This window comes from Cherax quadricarinatus, chromosome 9 (assembly GCF_038502225.1).
Source record: "Cherax quadricarinatus isolate ZL_2023a chromosome 9, ASM3850222v1, whole genome shotgun sequence".
Taxonomy (NCBI): Eukaryota; Metazoa; Arthropoda; class Malacostraca; order Decapoda; family Parastacidae; genus Cherax; species Cherax quadricarinatus.
The window spans coordinates 19,065,486-19,084,064 of record NC_091300.1 but is presented as its reverse complement, the minus strand read 5'-3'; the positions used below and the strand labels follow the sequence as shown (position 1 = coordinate 19,084,064).

General features: G+C 41.6%; 2 protein-coding genes across 4 annotated transcripts in view; one reads left to right on the top strand and one right to left on the bottom strand.

Annotated features, from left to right (window-relative positions):
- LOC128686100 (solute carrier family 12 member 8) overlaps nt 1-18,579 on the bottom strand; it is a 110,411-nt gene that overhangs the window by 45,080 nt on the left and 46,752 nt on the right. For 2 of the 3 annotated variants that reach the window (XM_053772769.2, XM_053772770.2), the window contains 5 exons: nt 12,183-12,384; nt 11,540-11,640; nt 2,759-2,892; nt 2,207-2,406; nt 490-595 (listed from right to left, as the gene is read on the bottom strand). In XM_053772769.2, the coding sequence (XP_053628744.1) occupies nt 490-595; nt 2,207-2,406; nt 2,759-2,892; nt 11,540-11,640; nt 12,183-12,384 (743 nt within the window). Of the gene's footprint in view, nt 1-489; nt 596-2,206; nt 2,407-2,758; nt 2,893-11,539; nt 11,641-12,182; nt 12,397-18,579 lie in introns of all 3 variants that reach the window. The other variant, XM_053772768.2, reaches the window with a different exon arrangement.
- LOC128686101 (uncharacterized) lies at nt 8,406-16,903 on the top strand. Its single transcript, XM_053772772.2, has 5 exons — nt 8,406-8,714; nt 14,033-14,200; nt 15,242-15,553; nt 16,028-16,149; nt 16,319-16,903. The coding sequence occupies exons 2-5, from the start codon at nt 14,045-14,047 to the stop codon at nt 16,443-16,445; spliced, it is 717 nt and encodes a 238-aa protein (XP_053628747.2). The 5' UTR covers nt 8,406-8,714; nt 14,033-14,044; the 3' UTR covers nt 16,446-16,903.

Sequence of the window (18,579 nt, the reverse complement as noted above, 5' to 3'; positions counted from 1 at the left end):
CCTGAAATAAATGTCCTGAATTATACAAGTCTTCTTCCATACAAGGCTTAATAAAAGATCGTTAACATACCTTACTTAGGTGTTAGTTACAGTAATACAGGCAGGCCCTGCTTCACAGCGCTTCGCTTTACAGCGTTTAGCTAATGCAGTAGTTTTCAATTATGCCCATTCTTCATGTATTCATACTTCCTACAGTAAATATATTCACCACTCACTATAAGCTAAGGATTAAAATATTTTAAGGTAAGTAATGAGTATACTGTGTATGCATTTTTGTAGGTCTAGCTGTATTGCTCGCTCAATGTACGAGAGTGTAAACATGTTACAGGCTTTTATATGCATTTGAAAGTGACAAAAAGATTGTTTCACTTTACACTTTAGTGATTTTCACTTTACAGCAGTAACCTGAACTCTAACTTGCTGTATAAACGGGGCCCGTCTGTATGACAGAATATGATCTTGTAATTTATGAGACTATGCGAGTCTTACCGTAATAACTTTCTTGTGTGTTATTCTCTCAGGAAAGAGATGGTCGAGGTCAGTGGTTCCAGCTGCACCTCTGGAGTCAAAGGTTGGAGTTCCAAATGTTTGACCTCTGCAAAAAGTCATTATTTAATTTTCGTAATATGAATGTTTTTCTCCTAAGGCTGCAGCAATTACTTGGCTGAATTTGGAAATGTGGTTGGTTAGTTGCATTATTATGTTTTAATCCATAAGATAAGGATTAAAGTAAACTTTCAAAATATACACAGATATACACCTCTCAGGGAATATACTGTACTCTTTATGAGAAACAAAATGTGGAAGAATGAGTACTGCTTCAGCATGTGTACAGAATGACCAACCTGAAAAGAACAAACTAAGAGGTCAACGTAATTGAATAAAAATGAGAAACGGCAATGAACAAGTACAGAAAACGTGTAGGTAGGCCTACAGAAAATGATAAGAACTATTAGAGGGAGAACTAATACCCCTTGGTAAGTATCTTACATGGAAAAGTGGTACAAGCTAAATCTGCATGTACGTAATTGGAAACCAATGAAAAGCCATATAGAGGGAAGATATATGCAGCGTCGTGTTCAGAAAAAACTGCAATGAGATGATGCTTGACACAGCAACATACTCACGTGTTCCCCCGTAGCTCCATCGCTAGTGCACTCGGCTCACACGATGGGGTCCGGAGTTCGAATCTCCGATACACCTGTAAAACATTAGGACGTGTTTCCATAAGACACGTGCTGTCCATGTCCACCCATCAATATAAAATGTGTACCTGGGTGTTAGTCGACTGGTGTGGTCACATTGTCCTGGGACAAAACTGACCTAATTTGCCCGAAATGCTCTGCATAACAAGGGGCTGTCTATATAGTAATATGTCATTGATGTCAGCTAGGACTGTATATTTTGTACATGTAGAAATGTATTATTATTATGAGAATGTTGCCTTGAGGAACACCCGTTTTTTACTTCTTCTTGATTCGCCGGTATTTTCCCGGCCCGGGCCTTTTCCAAGTGGTGGCCCGGCCTTGGCTCCCTGTCTAGGGAGTGTCTCCCATGGGAGGAGGCACAAGTACTTTGGGACCAACTGTCCCCAGGCCTAGCCACATTCCCCGCCCTCACGGGGCTCGTAGGGAGAAGCTAGGCCTCTCTGGTCTGCCATACACAAATAACCCGCACATAAAAGAGAGAAGCTTACGACGACGTTTCGGTCCGACTTGGACCATTGACAAAGTCACACCCAGTGTGACTTTGTCAATGGTCCAAGTCGGACCGAAACGTCGTCGTAAGCTTCTCTCTTTTATGTGCGGGTTATTTGTGTATTGTTCCAGTCACGGTATTGTGCCTTTTGTTATTTCTGGTCTGCCATCCCCGCCTCAAGGGGGCTAATGGGAATGAATGAGTCTTGTGAGCTGCAAGCTCGGGCTCAGGCACCTACCCTGCCCTAGAACAGTTAGGCATGGTGTCGATCCCCGTTCTTACTGTCGGTGAGGAGGAAGTATGATGGCAGGAAATGCATGACTGATGCCCATGTAAACCAGAATGTTAATAGCTTGAAAGACATCACTCAAGTGCCAAGAATTAATGCATTGTGATATATATTTTAATGTCTAAAATTTATCTCATGCACTTGTGCTATAAATGAAAATTATGCTAAATACCATTTTTTTAACTAAGACATTTAGCATAACTCAGGAGTTGGACCCACCTGAACCTTGCTTCACGGGCTCTCTGCATGTCAGCTGTCATAGCAAGGGCGAAGTAGGCATAGTCAATTGTTGCATAAGTAGCAAGGAAGGGCATAGTAACGATGGGTGCCAGGGTGTTGATTCTGCCCACCAGCAGGAAGATTAATGTCACTATTACCGTCACCACGAGTGACAGTACAGGAACTTTGTTGGGACCTTTCTGTAAAATGAAAAAATGCTATATAATTAAATAAATTGTCTTGTAATATACCGTTTCACTCGGACCTTCAATGCTGAGATTTTTACATTACTCTTAGTGCTGACAAAATTAATATAATTTCGCTTAAGAATAACTCTTACTTGATTGCACAATAAAATTAACAATTTTGAAGTTTATGATGCTTGGTAAATGAACATTTAAAATTGGGTGAACTTGCAATATTTATTATTTTCTGTAATTGATTTATGAACATTAGAAGACATAACAGTAACATCAATTTACGTGATCAACAGTCAGATGAATACAGTGTTGGATTCCTACATAAAACTACAGATGCAAGAAACAAACATACCCCTTTTGCTAATGGAGAAAGAATCGGTACGACATTTTCTGCAGCAATAGACTGAAGTACTCGAGGAGATCCATAGAGGGAGGCAAGTGTTGAAGACAGTGTTGTGGTATATAGACCAGCCACCAGCAACCCACCTGCACCATGGTCAGGAAATTATGTAGTGAATCAACTTGTTAAGAAGTATATTTAGGGCAAGCCACAAATTATTTTACAAGCAGAAATATACGTATACATATATATTTTTAAATGTATTATAGGGCACAGACTTTTAACCATACATATATAGTACATTACATAGATTTAATCTAGAATAACCCAGTACAGTCAAACAATGTAGTGAACCTTCAGAGACGATTCAAAATTCATACAACTTAAAGATGGAAAAAATAACAGAAAAAATCAAATGTTGGAAAAAAAAAACAATTCTATAACTTGCATTATACTTAGATATAGCCTGAAGCAAAAAAAAAATGTAAAAAATTAAACGAACGAAGTGAATCAGTGCGAACAGCAGCACTGAAGTACGACTGTGAGCCAGCATGATCTTAGAGCAGCTTAGATGACAGCCACTTTTGTGGAGATGAGAGAATAGAAGCAGAAGAGTCGATTACTTTGAGTTACAAACAAATAGCTACATGACTCACGAAATCGTAATGACACGATTGCAAACAAACCATACCACGGACGGGGATAGAACCTGCGGGTTCTATCCCCGTCCGTGGTATGGTTTAAATAGCTACATCTGTGGAAGAATAAGTATGAACCTTAGTAAAGAGACCATGTGTCAACACGAGGTGTAGTGCGGCAGCGTGCTAGCTCAGACTTCAGTGAACTGTTCATAAGATGGTGAAACAGCACACTGAGGCTTCGAAGACATATGGAGTAAGAAGTTAATGGCAGAGATTCAACAATGTAGTCGGAGTGGTAGAGTCACTAGTAGATACAGATGTGATTTCTACAGTCATATACAAAGAAGCAGCAAATATTCACATAAGCCTCTCAGTTTTTACTCAGGAAGATACTAGCGAAATTCCTGAAATAATAAATTATGTAGAACAGGACGATAATAAACTATACACGATTGCGGTAACTAGTGACATGTCCCCAGACAAATAGAGAAATTAAAAGCTAACAAATCCCCAGGCCCTGATGAACTGTTTGCAAGGGTGTTAAAGGAATGTAAAGAGGAACTTAGCATACCTTTGGCTAATCTTTTCAACATATCACTACAAACTGGCATAGTGCCAGACAAGTGGAAAATGGTAAATGTAATACCTATTTACAAGGCAGATGACAGGTCCTTAGCTTCGAACTATAGACCAATAAGCCTTATCTCCAGAGTGGAAAAATTTATGGAATCAATAATTGCCGAAGCAATTCGTAGCCATCTCGAAAGGCATAAACTGATTAATGAATCTCAGCACGTTTTTACAAAGGGGCGTTCCTGTCTTACGAATTTACTAACTTTTTTCACCAAGGTATTTGAGGAGGTAGATCATGGTATTGAATATGATATTGTGTATATGGACTTCAGTAAGGCTTTCGATAGAGTTCCACATCAGAGGCACACGGAATAGGAGGAGAAATTTTTTCCTGGGTTGAGGCATGGTTGACGAATAGGCAGCAGAGAGTTTGCATAAATGGGGAGAAATCAGAATGGGGGCACGTCACAAGCGGTGTTCCACAGGGGTAAGTGTTGGGCCCGTTGTTGTTCACAATCTACATAAACGACATAGATGAGGGAATAAATAGCAACATAAGTAAATTTGCTGATGACACCAAAATAGGCCATCCAATTCATTCTACTGAGGACATTAGAGCACTCCAGGATGATTTGAATAGACTGATGCAGTAGTCGGAGAAGTGGCAGACGCAGTTTAATATAGACAAATGCAAAGTTCTAAATGTTGGACAGGAAGATAACCATGCCACATATAAACTAAATAATGTAGATCTTAATATTACGGATTGCAAAAAAGATTTAGGAGTTCTGGTTAGTAGTAATCTAAAACCAAGACAACAGTGCATAAGTGTTCGCTATAAAGCTAACAGAATCCTTGGCTTCATAGCAAGAAGTATAAATAATAGAAGTCCTCAGGTTGTTCTTCAAACTCTATATATCTTTGGTTAGGCCTCATTTAGATTATGCTGCACAGTTTTGGTCACCGTATTACAGAATTGATATAAATGCACTGGAAAACGTACAAAGGAGGATGACGAAGTTGATCCCATGTATCAGAAATCTTCCCTATGAGGATAGACTGAGGGCCCTGAACCTGCACTCTCTAGAAAGGCGTAGAATTAGGGGGGATATGATTGAGGTGTATAAATGGAAAACAGGAATTAATAAAGGGGATGTAAATAGCGTGCTAAAAATATCTAACATACACAGGACTCGCAGCAATGGCTTTAAATTGGAAAAATTCAGATTCAGGAAGGATATAGGAAAGCACTAGTTTGGTAATAGAGTTGTGGATGAGTGGAACAAACTCCCGAGTACCGTCATAGACGCTAAGACTTCGTGTAGTTTTAAAAATAGGTTAGATAAATACATAAGTGGGTGTGGGTGGGTGTGAGTTGGACCTGACTAGTTTGTGCTATTAGGTCGGATGCACTGCTCCTCCCTTAAATGACGTGTCTGACCTCACTAGGTCAAGGCATTGGCTTAAGCTGGTGGGAGAAATGGAGCTGCCTCGCATAGGCCAGTAGGCCTGTTACAATGTTCCTTCTTTCTTATGTTCTTTAAGCCTTTTGCCAATGCCTATCTAGTCCCTCAGTGTTCAGCTGAGCTAAACTGAAATACTCAGGATGAGGGGAGAAACAGGCAGCATTTACCATCACAAGCGGGTTACTCACTTGATAGGCAAAAGATCTTTATAGAAACGGGTGAAAATATGGTAAAGGTGTTACCAAGACAGGTAACACCTAATAAAAAAGAGATAAAGTATGTGAATGACAAAAACCAGTAGAGGATGTTACGACTGTAAAGGAACCTAGTAAAGTGACCCAACTTGACCCATTGCTCCACCCATCACCTAATGTGGCATGCAAAGAGTATGTTACACTTTATTCAGCGTATATACACACTCCCATATAGGCTGCCTCCCAACCAGCGAACCAGGTGCTAAGGGTTTAACGATCTTTTGGGGCCCTTTCGTTAAATCAGTACCTTGGTTCATTGACCAATCACAGACGAGCCTGCCAAGTGCTGAGACGATATGGTGTCACTCGTGGTCAACATTTGCCAGACTCGCCTCTAGCTGGTTGAAACACGGTTCTCTCTCTCTGGCTTCTGTCTTTGCCTTATCACCGTGTGATACACTTGTATTCAACTCCTATACATGGTGTACATATCTGTATATAAACCTTTGGTAAAGGAAAATATAAGTTAAATACTACTACTGCATTTATTTCGCTCCAACCCATTACGGCCAAGTCAACAGGCCATTGTTACCAGTGTTTGTAATACCTACCAACCAGGAGAGTAGTGTAAATAAAGGATGGCAGGTGGTGTTTAAGTCAACATACCTCTGAAAGTAAAATTTTCAAATACAAACTAACCTACACTAGTTATTCACTCATTCGTACAAAATATTTATAAATTAGTGAACCTTTCATCACAAACTCATCACCAGTAGTGTTATGATGGCAGGTGATGACCTGTGATGGGTGTCACACCCTGTATTTATCACGAATAATGCTGACTATATTCACTCATAACATCTGCATTCAGTGACCAGTGCTAATAATAATAATAACTTTATTTACTACAAGTACATGTACAAGGTTTATAGTCCTAGCTGACATCAGTTACATACTAGTACATAGCAAGCCGCTTGTTATGCTGAGCATTTCGAGCAAATTAGGTCATTTTTCCCCCAGGATGCGACCCACACCAATCGACTAACACCTAGGTACCCATTTTAAATTGATGGATGAACAAGGACAGCAGGTATCTTATGGAAACACGTCCATAATGTTTTTCAGCCGTACCGGAGGAGATTTGAACCCCGGACCTCAGTGTGTGAGCTGAGTGCGCTAGTGATCGAGCTACGAGACACCTGCAACCCTGCCTCTCAGACCACCATAAGTGATTATTATGTACTCACTGAATATCCCATAATACCGTCCCTGTCATATTGTGACCTCTACTCACAGGGTATGACAGCATAGGAAGATAAGTGTGTAGTGTAGACCATGGCAGCTTATCACAGGTGGCCAATAAACCATGGTAATTTAGAAACAGGTGGCATGTAAAACATGGTAGCTTTAGAACGTAGATGGCCTGCATGTAGACAAGTTAGGTTAATATCTTTATTATGTACCCCATAATGTTTTGACTACCGCCCATCCTGTGCATAATGGGGTGTGCGTGCTTGTGTGTATGCATATATTTGCACGCTCGTGTGCATGTGTGTGCGCGCGCTCTCGTGTGGGTGTATGACCCACTTAATATTTGTATTTATAACTCATTACAATTGTGACCAGGTGTGGACGTATCAGTGGTTCATTACTTTGTAATTTGTTCATGACTATAACCATGTATAGGAGTGAAGCTGATTCATTACCTCTGTAACTTGCCATGATTGTGACCAGATCTACCTGGAGTTCATTACCTTTGTAACTAGTTCAGCTATCATAACTTTGGAGTCCAGTTCCTGGACCCATTATGTACCTTTGTAATCTTTTGATTACCACCCACAGGATGGGTATAGGATGACTACCGCCCACAGGATGGGTATAGGGTGACTACCGCCCACAAGATGGGCATAGGGTGCATAATAAAGATATTAAACTAAGACTGGGCCCCAGAGTATATACACTATAACGGTATCACTGGTGACCCGGTGGCTAAAGCTCCCGCTTCACACACGGAGAGCCCGGGTTCGATTCCCGGCGGGTGGAAACATTCCGACACGTTTCCTTTCACCTAGCAGCAAATAGGTACCTGGGTGTTACTGACTAGTGTGGGTCGCATCCTGAGGGACAAGATTGAGGACCACAATGGAAATAAGTTAGTCCTCGATGACGCACTGACTTTCTTGGGTGATTCTGGAACGAAATCTTATCTTATCTTAACTATAGTGGTCTGTAGACAGAGTGAGCCATGTTAACCTGTCTAAATACTGCAACCTGAAGATAACTGTGAGCCATATAGTTAATTTATATAATGCAGTGTTAACTGGAAACTAACAAAACCGATTGCTATAATCTATCACGACTAAATTCTCTCGATCTGAATATTGACTAACTGTGGCAATGTTGAACATCAAATTTAAAAACACATTTTGACATAATATTGGAAAAAGTATAATGGAGGTTCATGGCTCTGGTATCCCAGCCTGTAAACTTTAAATAACATTATATAAAATAGTCTTAATGGCAGCACATTACCACAGACATCCTGTCTCCCTCTCTACATCTTATCTCACCTTGATCAACTGCACTCCAGCAACACTGGAGATTCGAAGCTTTTATATATGATTCAAAACACGAAAATACTCATGAATATATAATTATTATAAACTAAAACAAATACGTGGTTTGGATATAAGCGTTATTAAATACTATTACCATTCAGGAGATGGCAATTGTACATGCATCCTGTTGTGTATCTTTATCTAAGTACTGGTTGAAGCGTCAGCAGTAGTAAGCAGCGACCTGTGCCTCATTCTACCTGATGCTTACCACTTCACCCGTAGTGCTACACATCCTTGAAAATACCCAGTGAGAGATGACACACTGAGTACCACACACGGCTCAGACACCTCCCACAGTGCCATTAAGCCCTGCTGACAGTAGGCATCCTACACACCACTTACTGCCAGGGTCTTCTCTTCCTCGTCAGTGAAGCGTCACAAAAGTTTATTGACTTAGTTATTACCAGTGAAAATTATTGAGCTTTTTACTGTGTGTTGCTGTAAAACATTCCCATATACTGAGACTGTCAGTACCTGTAAGTTCTCTTACTAATTCGTAATAATTCATTATGAAATATGTCTCCAGCAATCTTCACGTTATGAGTTAATATTAAGGAAAACTGTCTTGTGATGCGGTGCTCGCCTCGCACTTGTGGTACCTTCTCGTAACTCTTGGCACAACCTGATCTGTGGTATTTCCACCTGACTAGTGGAGATACCACATCTACCTAACTAGGGGTACTTTCACCTGACCAGTGGTACTTCCACCTGACGGGTGATATCACTGCATTATAAGTGATATTATAAGTGATACTCGTACCGATGAATTATAACACTGTCCTCCCAGTATACTGTGTGAAGATTTTGAATCTCCATTTGTTAGAATATTCTAGAGAGTGCAATATCTCTCTCCCGTCTGTCTCAAAATGCCTACGTGACTGAATGATTTATGTGACCGTTAACCTTCTCTCTGCCAACGGGGGGGGGGGGTAGAGGAGGATTTAACGGCCCTTTTTCCTATTATGTGAGGAGCCCATGTGCCAAGTCACACCTGCCTGGCAAGTAGCACTTGCAGTATAACAGCCTGAGACCCAGTTTGTTTACTAGGGTCTCAGAGCATTGTTGAGTTTTGTGACAAACTTTTTGACATATTGAGAGTGGATAATTTACACTTAGATAGATCGCTAGCGCTCTCAGCTCACACACTGAGGCCCAGAGTTCGAATCTCCGGTACGGCTGGATAACATTAGGAAGTGTTTCAATTAGACATCTGCTGTCCATGTTCACTCATCAGTATAAAATGGGTACCTGGGTGTTAGTCGACTGGTGTGGGGTCGCATCCTGGGACAAAATTGGCCTAATTTGCCCGAAATGCTCTACATAACAAGTGGCTTTCTATATAGTAGTATGTCATTGATGTCAGCCAGGACTATATACCTTGTACATGTACTTGTAGAATTAAAGATATTATATATATATATATATATATATATATATATATATATATATATATATATATATATATATATATATATATAATTTTGGGGTCCACTTCTGGTGTAAATTGTGGGACCCATAGCCTCGGAGAAGTGGATAAAAAGGCTTCAGGGAAGAATATTTGGATTTCTTCAAGCTGTTTGAATATTCCACTTCCCCTACCACCCCATCTTTTCATTCTTTTTTTACCAATAGGAATATTTTATTACATAATATTATATTATTACCTTTCCCAGCCATTTGGCAACAGTGCTCCAGATCAGCCCCCCAATGTAGGCTGGCAGTCTCTTTGAATATCCTCAGGGGAGTCTGGCATTAGGAACCAGGGAAGACAGACCATGGCCACTTTTTGTTTCTCAGGGAGCCCAATTAATTTAGTAGATATCCCTGAGTGTATTATAATATCTTTATTTCTACAAGTACATGCACAAGGTATACAGACCTAACTGACATCAGTTACACTACTATAAAGCTGCTTGTTATGCAGAGCAATACGGGCAAATTAAGTCAGTTTTGTACCGGGATGCGACCCACACCAGTCCACTAACTCCCAGGTTCCCATTTTACTGATGGGGAACACAGACAACTGGTGTAAAGAAACACCCCCCAGTGTTTCTACCCTAGCTGGGAATCGAACCCAGACGCTCGCCGTGTGAAGCGAGAGCTTTAGCCACCAGGCTACAGCTATTTAACATGTATTCAAGCGTCTCTGGGTCACTGAATTAAGTACCGAGACTTACTTGTTATCAGTTGATTCTCTGAACCTAAGCTAGAATCCACACTCTTAAGAACGTGTTGCTGATGTCAAGAACATTACCAGCGCATGTAAATGTTGACTATAATGGTTTTGACAGCATTCGAATATGGCGACAGCTTTTATTATTAAGCAGGACATAAGTTAACTGAGGTCTTATTCTGACATTACCTACTAGCCCAAGATACCAGGATCCCAGGTAACCCTATACCTGGACACAAGGTTAAGTCCGTTTCTTCACCTTACAATCGTCCCATAGTCTGATGGCATAGAGCCAGTTTGAAACTTAGGTTAGGTTAGGTTTGAAACTGCTTAACAATCCCCAATTAACATAAGATCTCTGAAGTAGCTGGTTTCAGCACAATTATATGTAAACTGTCTAAGGTATCCTTGATGTAATAAAGAGAAAATGAAATTTAACAAGATGATTTCTAGCACATTACAACCCACGAGGGTCAGAATCAACACAAAGGCATATATCTCTCAGTATATACTGTATACACTGATAGTTTAATCACAATTATAGGGCTTAAAAACTTCTTAAGTGAAGGTGGTCTCAGTTGTAGCTTGAAATATTCAATATTGTTCTTACATTTTGTTTCACTTTCTCATTGCGATTCATGTGACGTTAACCAGCGTTTATTATATATCTCTGTTTGGTTGTATACATAAATATTTTTAAATATATAGATCACAACATGGAATTAATCCACTTTGGCGTTGAGCTAACATTATGTTCACAGGAAAGGGCTAAATACGTAAGGGCATACAAACTGGCTTCTTTACGCTAAATCATACACACTTTTCACCGTTCATTTTTCTTAAAATGAAATATTATTTATATGTTAACTTGTGAGTGGTATTTACCCAAAAGTCAACCAATGTGTAAATTAACCAATTGGATTATCCTAAATTAACTGACACGTAAGTAAATATGCAAGACTATATTTAAAAATCTCAACTTAAGTAATGACTTTCAATAAAACTTAATTAACGTAAAATATTTCCGCGGTCATAACTCTTCTTATTTTACAGCAGTTCATCGTGAAATTAGAAAACCGGTATTGAATAGAAGTCCGTTTTCTATAGTATGATATAAAGGTGACTCACCTAGAGCTGACACTTTCTCCGTGATCATATAATCATTGAGCAGCACTTTCCTCTCCACAGTAGCACCCAACACTACCACAAACACCAAGTAAAGAACAGTACTGCAGAAGAGATAAAGATGCATAAGATACTGCAGGAATGATAAAAGGCATAATATATTTCAGGACTGTCTTGCACTGTATTTCAAGAAGCCCTAAACCAGTGTGGGTAATGGCAGTTAAAGTCTCTGTGCAATCAACTTGTTGGATATACAGTAATATAAGGAAGACAGAGAGGCATTAGATATTGCAAATGAGCTGAAGAGAGATAAGGAGTTACAGAAGAGATGAGTCAGTTAGTTTAATAATATCTTTATTATGCACCCTATACACATCCTGCGAATGGTACAGAGATGGACGTCAGTGTGAGTTGGGGTGGGCGTTAGTGTGAGCTGGGGTGAGCGTCAGTGTGAGCTGGGGTGGGCGTCAGTGTGAGCTGGGGTGGGCGTCAGTGTGAGATGGGGTGAGTGCCAGTGTGACCTGGGGTGGGCGTCAGTGTGAGCTGGGGTGGGTGCCAGTGTGAGCTGGGGTGAACGTCAGTGTGAGCTGGGGTGGGTGCCAGTGTGAGCTGGGGTGGGCGTCAGTGTGAGCTGGGGTGGGCGTACCTTAGGCCTAGGGCGGAGAGTGTCCCAACAGGAATGTCCCTGGCTGGGTTTCGCAGGTCACCGCTCATGTTGATTCCAGCCATGATGCCCGTCACACTGGGAAAGAAGACACCCAGTACTGTGAACCAGGAGGTGCCCTGCGTGTACCCTGGGGACGTGTTGTTGGTCCACGTCACAGCAGACCAACCCGTCACTCCTGGCTCTGCAACAGTCACTTAGCATGGTATTAACACACAAAACATAACTCAGTAAGTTTCCACACAGCCAAGGTATTATATAGCAAGGTTAGACAACTGTATGAGTGAGAAGGGTTAAATTTGAGTAAGAACAACCAAACATCGACTGTATTAGGGTTATTGAGGCTGATTTCCTGGGTGACTCTAGGAATATAATGGACAAATGTGTATGTATCAATGGTTGGATTTGAGAAGAATTTGCCTAATATGGGCCAGTAGGCCTGCTGCGGTGTTCCTCTATTCTTATGTTCCTAAAACCAACAATTATGTCATTAGCGAGTAGAGAAGATAAGTAATTAATAACACAAATTTGCTGAACATTAATATTAGGAGTAAAAGGACACAAGTGCAACTAATGTGACATTTATTGTGGCAACGTTTCGCTCTCCAGGAGCTTTATCAAGCCATTACAAACAATACATGGACACAGAGGGTATATAAAGGCTCTGAGTGAGGTGCAATACTAGTGAGGTAACATTTCGATGTTCACTAGTGGTAGTGATAGTAAGCTATTACTTGGTTACCCAAGTAATAGCTTTTATATCCTTTTACTCATGTACGAATTAATTGCTCTTCCTTATTGTATTATTTTTGTCACTACTACTACTACTACTACTACTACCACTACCACTAGTGAACATCGAAATGTTACCTCACTAGTATTGCACCTCACTCAGAGCCTTTATATACCCTCTGTGTCCATGTATTGTTTGTAATGGCTTGATAAAGCTCCTGGAGAGCGAAACGTTGCCACAATAAATGTCACATTAGTTGCACTTATGTCCTTTTACTTTACATATTGTCGGTAATTCTACCAACTTTATTACATTAATATTAGGAGATATTGTGAGCATTAACAGTTGTGTAATATTTCTTCATTATATCTACTTTCTAGCATCTTGCATGTTTGTGATGTGTTCTAAGATAAATATAGAAAAAGTATTATTCTCTCCAAGACATTTTTGAAGAAAGTATTCTGAGAGACGCTTGTGACACCTGAATATTTCATACGGAAAAGCAAACTTAGCGAGAACAATCTTAAACTTGGTCTGTCAACATTTGGACTTCTGTTCCAAGCATGTTTAATATGTTCCATATTTAAAACATTGGTTCCATACTTATTCAGGAGCTGTATGACTCCTGCAAGTTTAGCGCTTCTTGTGTGACATTAGGTTTATCAATACCACAGACGTATAGGAAAGACACGTATGCAATGTTAGGAAACTTTTATTTAAAGATATTTCCCTCACTAAAACTTTGTCAATCCATAGCTTCCCTAAAGTTGCTAATGCGTCTTTCTTGGTGCTTCTCAGGAACATGATAATTATAATTAACCTGTTCAGTACACGAGTAACACCTGGTTCATCTATTTATTCTGCAGGTAACAACCGTGCCGAGGGAACACTACATCGTCTTACTGTACTCTCATTTACGAATTACACCCATTTACCCACACACACACACACACAAACACACACACACACACACACACACACACACACACACACACACACACACACACACACACACACACACACACACACACACACACACACACAAACACACACACACACACACACGGTCGTAGTAAGACAGGTTCTTCTCCTCCTCCAGGTGTAAGAGAGAATGGTGTCTCAGTTGTTCTCTGGCATCACTCAAAGCCTACAAGGTGGCTCTTCGCCTCAGTTCTCCCCAACTCTCGTCCCAGCCGCCATTTCCAGCAAGAACTTTTTTATTGACTTCTCCTTGCAGGACCAACCATTGGGAAGGATTGTAATCAAGGTGAGAGGCTAGCCAGCTTCACCAGTCTCATTGCCGCTCCTGTTGTTAATGCTGCTGTTGATATTCCTATGTAGCACTTAGTTAACCATGACTACACCAAGTTACTTAATACCATAAAGCTGAAGTTTGTGATCAAACTCCAGCGTTTTATTTAACCAGGAAAGACTTACAAGGACTCTATTAAAACCCTCTCTGCTTCTTTATAAAAGCATTTTTATTTATAATATACGACAAGGCATTTAAGAAAGCACCTCTCAGACTTAACTTTTAAATTATCTCACAAGCTGATTTTCTTACTGGCTTCAGTCCTCACTTCCTCTTCATCAAACTCACTTTAAATAGCGTTAAAATGGATTTATGCAGTGCTCTGTCACTTAGTGGATGTCAGTTGTGAATCGTCATGGATAGTTGTCAATCCTTCGCTTTCTTTCCAAAACATCCTGACCTGCAGTTCTCTATTTTTTTCTGTAGGCCTTAAACCCTTTAAGGGGGGTGTCTAGATGCTGGTGAGGGGCTCTTAATCCAAGGAATTCGCACTACTCTCCCCTTCTTCTGATCAGACTTAATTCCTCCATACTCCGCAGGCGCTGTATGATCCCTAGGGGTTTATCATATCCCCATGAAATACATAATTAGTGAGCATCAATGTCTTGCCATTACCCTCACGTCTGTGCTCCCATTATTCTCCAGGGAAAGCCTGACTGCTATAATAGTTTCTCTTGCTATTAGTGGAAAGAGGATCGAGCCAACACGGGCTTATCGCGATACAGTAATACTACTACTACTAATAATAATAAAATATCCTACACATGTACTACAAGATATTGTGTTGCCTTCAATATTGACCATAGACCTCCATTATCTGTCTTTTCTACCTCACGTAGTAAAAATAAATGCCCTTATTCATAAGTTTCAGCAAGCCTTGCCTATTTGCTAATTTTGCCAAGTACAATCCATTCCACATCCTCATTTGTATTATCAACAGATTCTGTCCTCTTATCCACAGAGTCAAACCTACACTGGTTATTTGTGTATCTACAGGTGCTGGAGGGAACAGGACAGCTAGGGTCAGAGTTCGAAGCCTTGCTGACGGGGAGGAATGGTTTCGGGTACAAGGGGTCACGGGTGTTTGCCTGTTGTCAGAACGAGTGGATTCTCCTGGGCGACCTCTTGTATGACGCCCCGCGGTCCCTCCCTCCCCAGCGACACTACTGGGACCCCTTAGAAAACGACGACGGCGACGAAGATGAGAGAGAAGGAACGCATTTTGTTCGCGACAGAAAGAAAAGCTTCGATAGCGAGGCTTGCCCCCGCATCCTTCACAACGGGTACATAGGAGTAGCCGAGGAACAGGTACGACGGGAAAGGTGGAGGGAATAAGCTACCGGGTCTTTAAGGAATAGGGCTGCTCTCTCGCACATAGGTGAACAGACAATCAAATACACAGAGAGAGATAGCGAGAGCCAGCGATTCAGAGTTGTTTTGATGATGTCAAACCAATGCATGCAGTAATTATAATTTAGTTCCTTTCGGTGCCATACAATTTTTTTTATCAAGATCACTAACTCAGATCCGCGAGGGTGATGATAATATTTTTTTCAAATGTGCTAATGAATAAAAATAATAAAAATCAAAATACATTTACAAATGGGAAATAGAAACTAGACGTTTCGATCCATTCTGAACTAATAACAAAGACGGACTGGATTTTTTTTTCATTTTTAATTTGTGGGATAGTGGTGAAATGTTAATAAGTAGCCCGAGTGATGTCCCATCCCGTCCCGAACACAGTACCTTCCTTCTGAAAAAGCGTCCCTGCCCCAGCAGGACACGGGTTACAGGGACTTGCGGGGCGCCGTGGTAGCAGTGGCTGCTGACTTTGACCTGGGCACAATGACCTGGATTCTGGGTCCGCAGATGAAGATCTGCCTCAATGACAGTCTTATCAGGTGAGCTCAGAATGAAGGTTTATTTAGACAGAATTTAAACTTAGAATCGATGAAAGATCCTCCTCGTCTATCCATGTACTATCTCTTTCATTTTCAGCATTCATATCTCGCCCAATGTATTTTCCCAAAATATAAAACAGTCTCAGATACGTACTTGGATGTTCCGCAGGTCAGGTCGTGTGTTGGGTCAGGTCACTGAGGGCATGCAGGTGGCTCAACAAATCTCCCAAATGAGTGAACACGGAAACTTCGAGCCATCAGCCAGGATCAACATTAGAGACTGTGGCCTCTGCTAATGTCTCCAACTGACACCCACCACCTACATCCACTACACATGCAGGATTCATCTCATACACGTAGTCTCAAGGAAACGAATGCTCTCTGCAATTGGTCTGCTGTAAGTGGGTGGTGCTCAACAAGAAAACAGGAAAGGTGCTCAACAAGCCAACAGGGAAGGTACTCAACAAACCAACAGGGAAGGTACTCAACAAGCCAACAGGGAAGGTACTCAACAAACCAACAGGGAAGGTACTCAACATGCTAACAGGGAAGGTACTCAACAAGCTAACAGGGAAGGTACTCAACAAGATAACAGGGAGGGTACTCAACAAGCCAACAGGGAAGGTACTCAACAAACCAAGAGGGAAGGTACTCAACAAGCTAACATGGAAGGTACTCAACAAGCCAACAGGGAAGGTACTCAACAAGCCAACAGGGAAGGTACTCAACAAACCAACAGGGAAGGTACTCAACATGCTAACAGGGAAGGTACTCAAGCTAACAGGGAAGGTACTCAACAAGCCAACAGGGAGGCTACTCAACAAGCCAACAGGGAAGGTACTCAACAAACCAAGAGGGAAGGTAATCAACAAGCCAACAGGGAAGGTACTCAACAAGCCAACAGGGAAGGTACTCAACAAGCCAACAGGGAAGGTACTCAACAAGCTAACAGGGAAGGTACTCGTCAAGCCAACAGGGAAGGTACTCAACAAGCCAACAGGGAAGGTACTCAACAAGCTAACAGGGAAGGTACTCAACAAGCCAACAGGGAAGGTACTCAACAAACCAAGAGGGAAGGTAATCAACAAGCCAACAGGGAAGGTACTCAACAAGCCAACAGGGAAGGTACTCAACAAGCCAACAGGGAAGGTACTCAACAAGCCAACAGGGAAGGTACTCAACAAGCCAACAGGGAAGGTACTCAACAAGCCAACAGGGAAGGTACTCAACAAACCAAGAGGGAAGGTACTCAACAAGGCAACAGGGAAGGTACTCAACAAGCCAACAGGGAAGGTACTCAACAAGCCAACAGGGAAGGTACTCAACAAGCTAACAGGGAAGGTACTCAACAAGCCAACAGGGAAGGTACTCAACAAACCAACAGGGAAGGTACTCAACATGCTAACAGGGAAGGTACTCAACAAGCTAACAGTGAAGGTACTCAACAAGCCAACAGGGAGGGTACTCAACAAGCCAACAGGGAAGGTACTCAACAAACCAAGAGGGAAGGTAATCAACAAGCCAACAGGGAAGGTACTCAACAAACCAACAGGGAAGGTACTCAACAAGCCAACAGGGAAGGTACTCAACAAGCTAACAGGGAAGGTACTCGTCAAGCCAACAGGGAAGGTACTCAACAAGCCAACAGGGAAGGTACTCAACAAGCTAACAGGGAAGGTACTCAACAAGCCAACAGGGAAGGTACTCAACAAACCAAGAGGGAAGGTAATCAACAAGCCAACAGGGAAGGTACTCAACAAGCCAACAGGGAAGGTACTCAACAAGCCAACAGGGAAGGTACTCAACAAGCAAACAGGGAAGGTACTCAACAAGGCAACAGGGAAGGTACTCAACAAGCCAACAGGGAAGGTACTCAACAAGCCAACAGGGAAGGTACTCAACAAGCTAACAGGGAAGGTACTCAACAAGCCAACAGGGAAGGTACTCAACAAACCAAGAGGGAAGGTACTCAACAAACCAAGAGGGAAGGTACTCAACAAACCAAGAGGGAAGGTACTCAACAAACCAAGAGGGAAGATACTCAACAAACCAAGAGGGAAGGTACTCAACAAACCAAGAGGGAGGGTACTCAACAAACCAAGAGGGAAGGTACTCAACAAACCAAGAGGGAAGGTACTCAACAAACCAAGAGGGAAGGTACTCAACAAACCAAGAGGGAAGGTACTCAACAAGCTAACAGGGAAGGTACTCAACAAGCCAACAGGGAAGGTACTCAACAAGCCAACAGGGAAGGTACTCAACAAACCAAGAGGGAAGGTACTCAACAAACTAAGAGGGAAGGTACTCAACAAGCCAAGAGGGAAGGTACTCAACAAACCAAGAGGGAAGGTACTCAACAAACCAAGAGGGAAGGTACTCAACAAACCAAGAGGGAAGGTACTCAACAAACCAAGAGGGAAGGTACTCAAC

Excerpts from the sequence above, each read along its gene's own strand:
- LOC128686101 (XM_053772772.2), top strand. The coding sequence starts at position 14,045 with ATGGTGTCTCAGTTGTTCTCTGGCATCACTCAAAGCCTACAAGGTGGC. Across the intron at positions 15,554-16,027 it reads TAGGAGTAGCCGAGGAACAG|GACACGGGTTACAGGGACTT; the intron begins GTACGACGGGAA and ends CTGCCCCAGCAG. Across the intron at positions 16,150-16,318 it reads CTCAATGACAGTCTTATCAG|GTCAGGTCGTGTGTTGGGTC; the intron begins GTGAGCTCAGAA and ends GATGTTCCGCAG.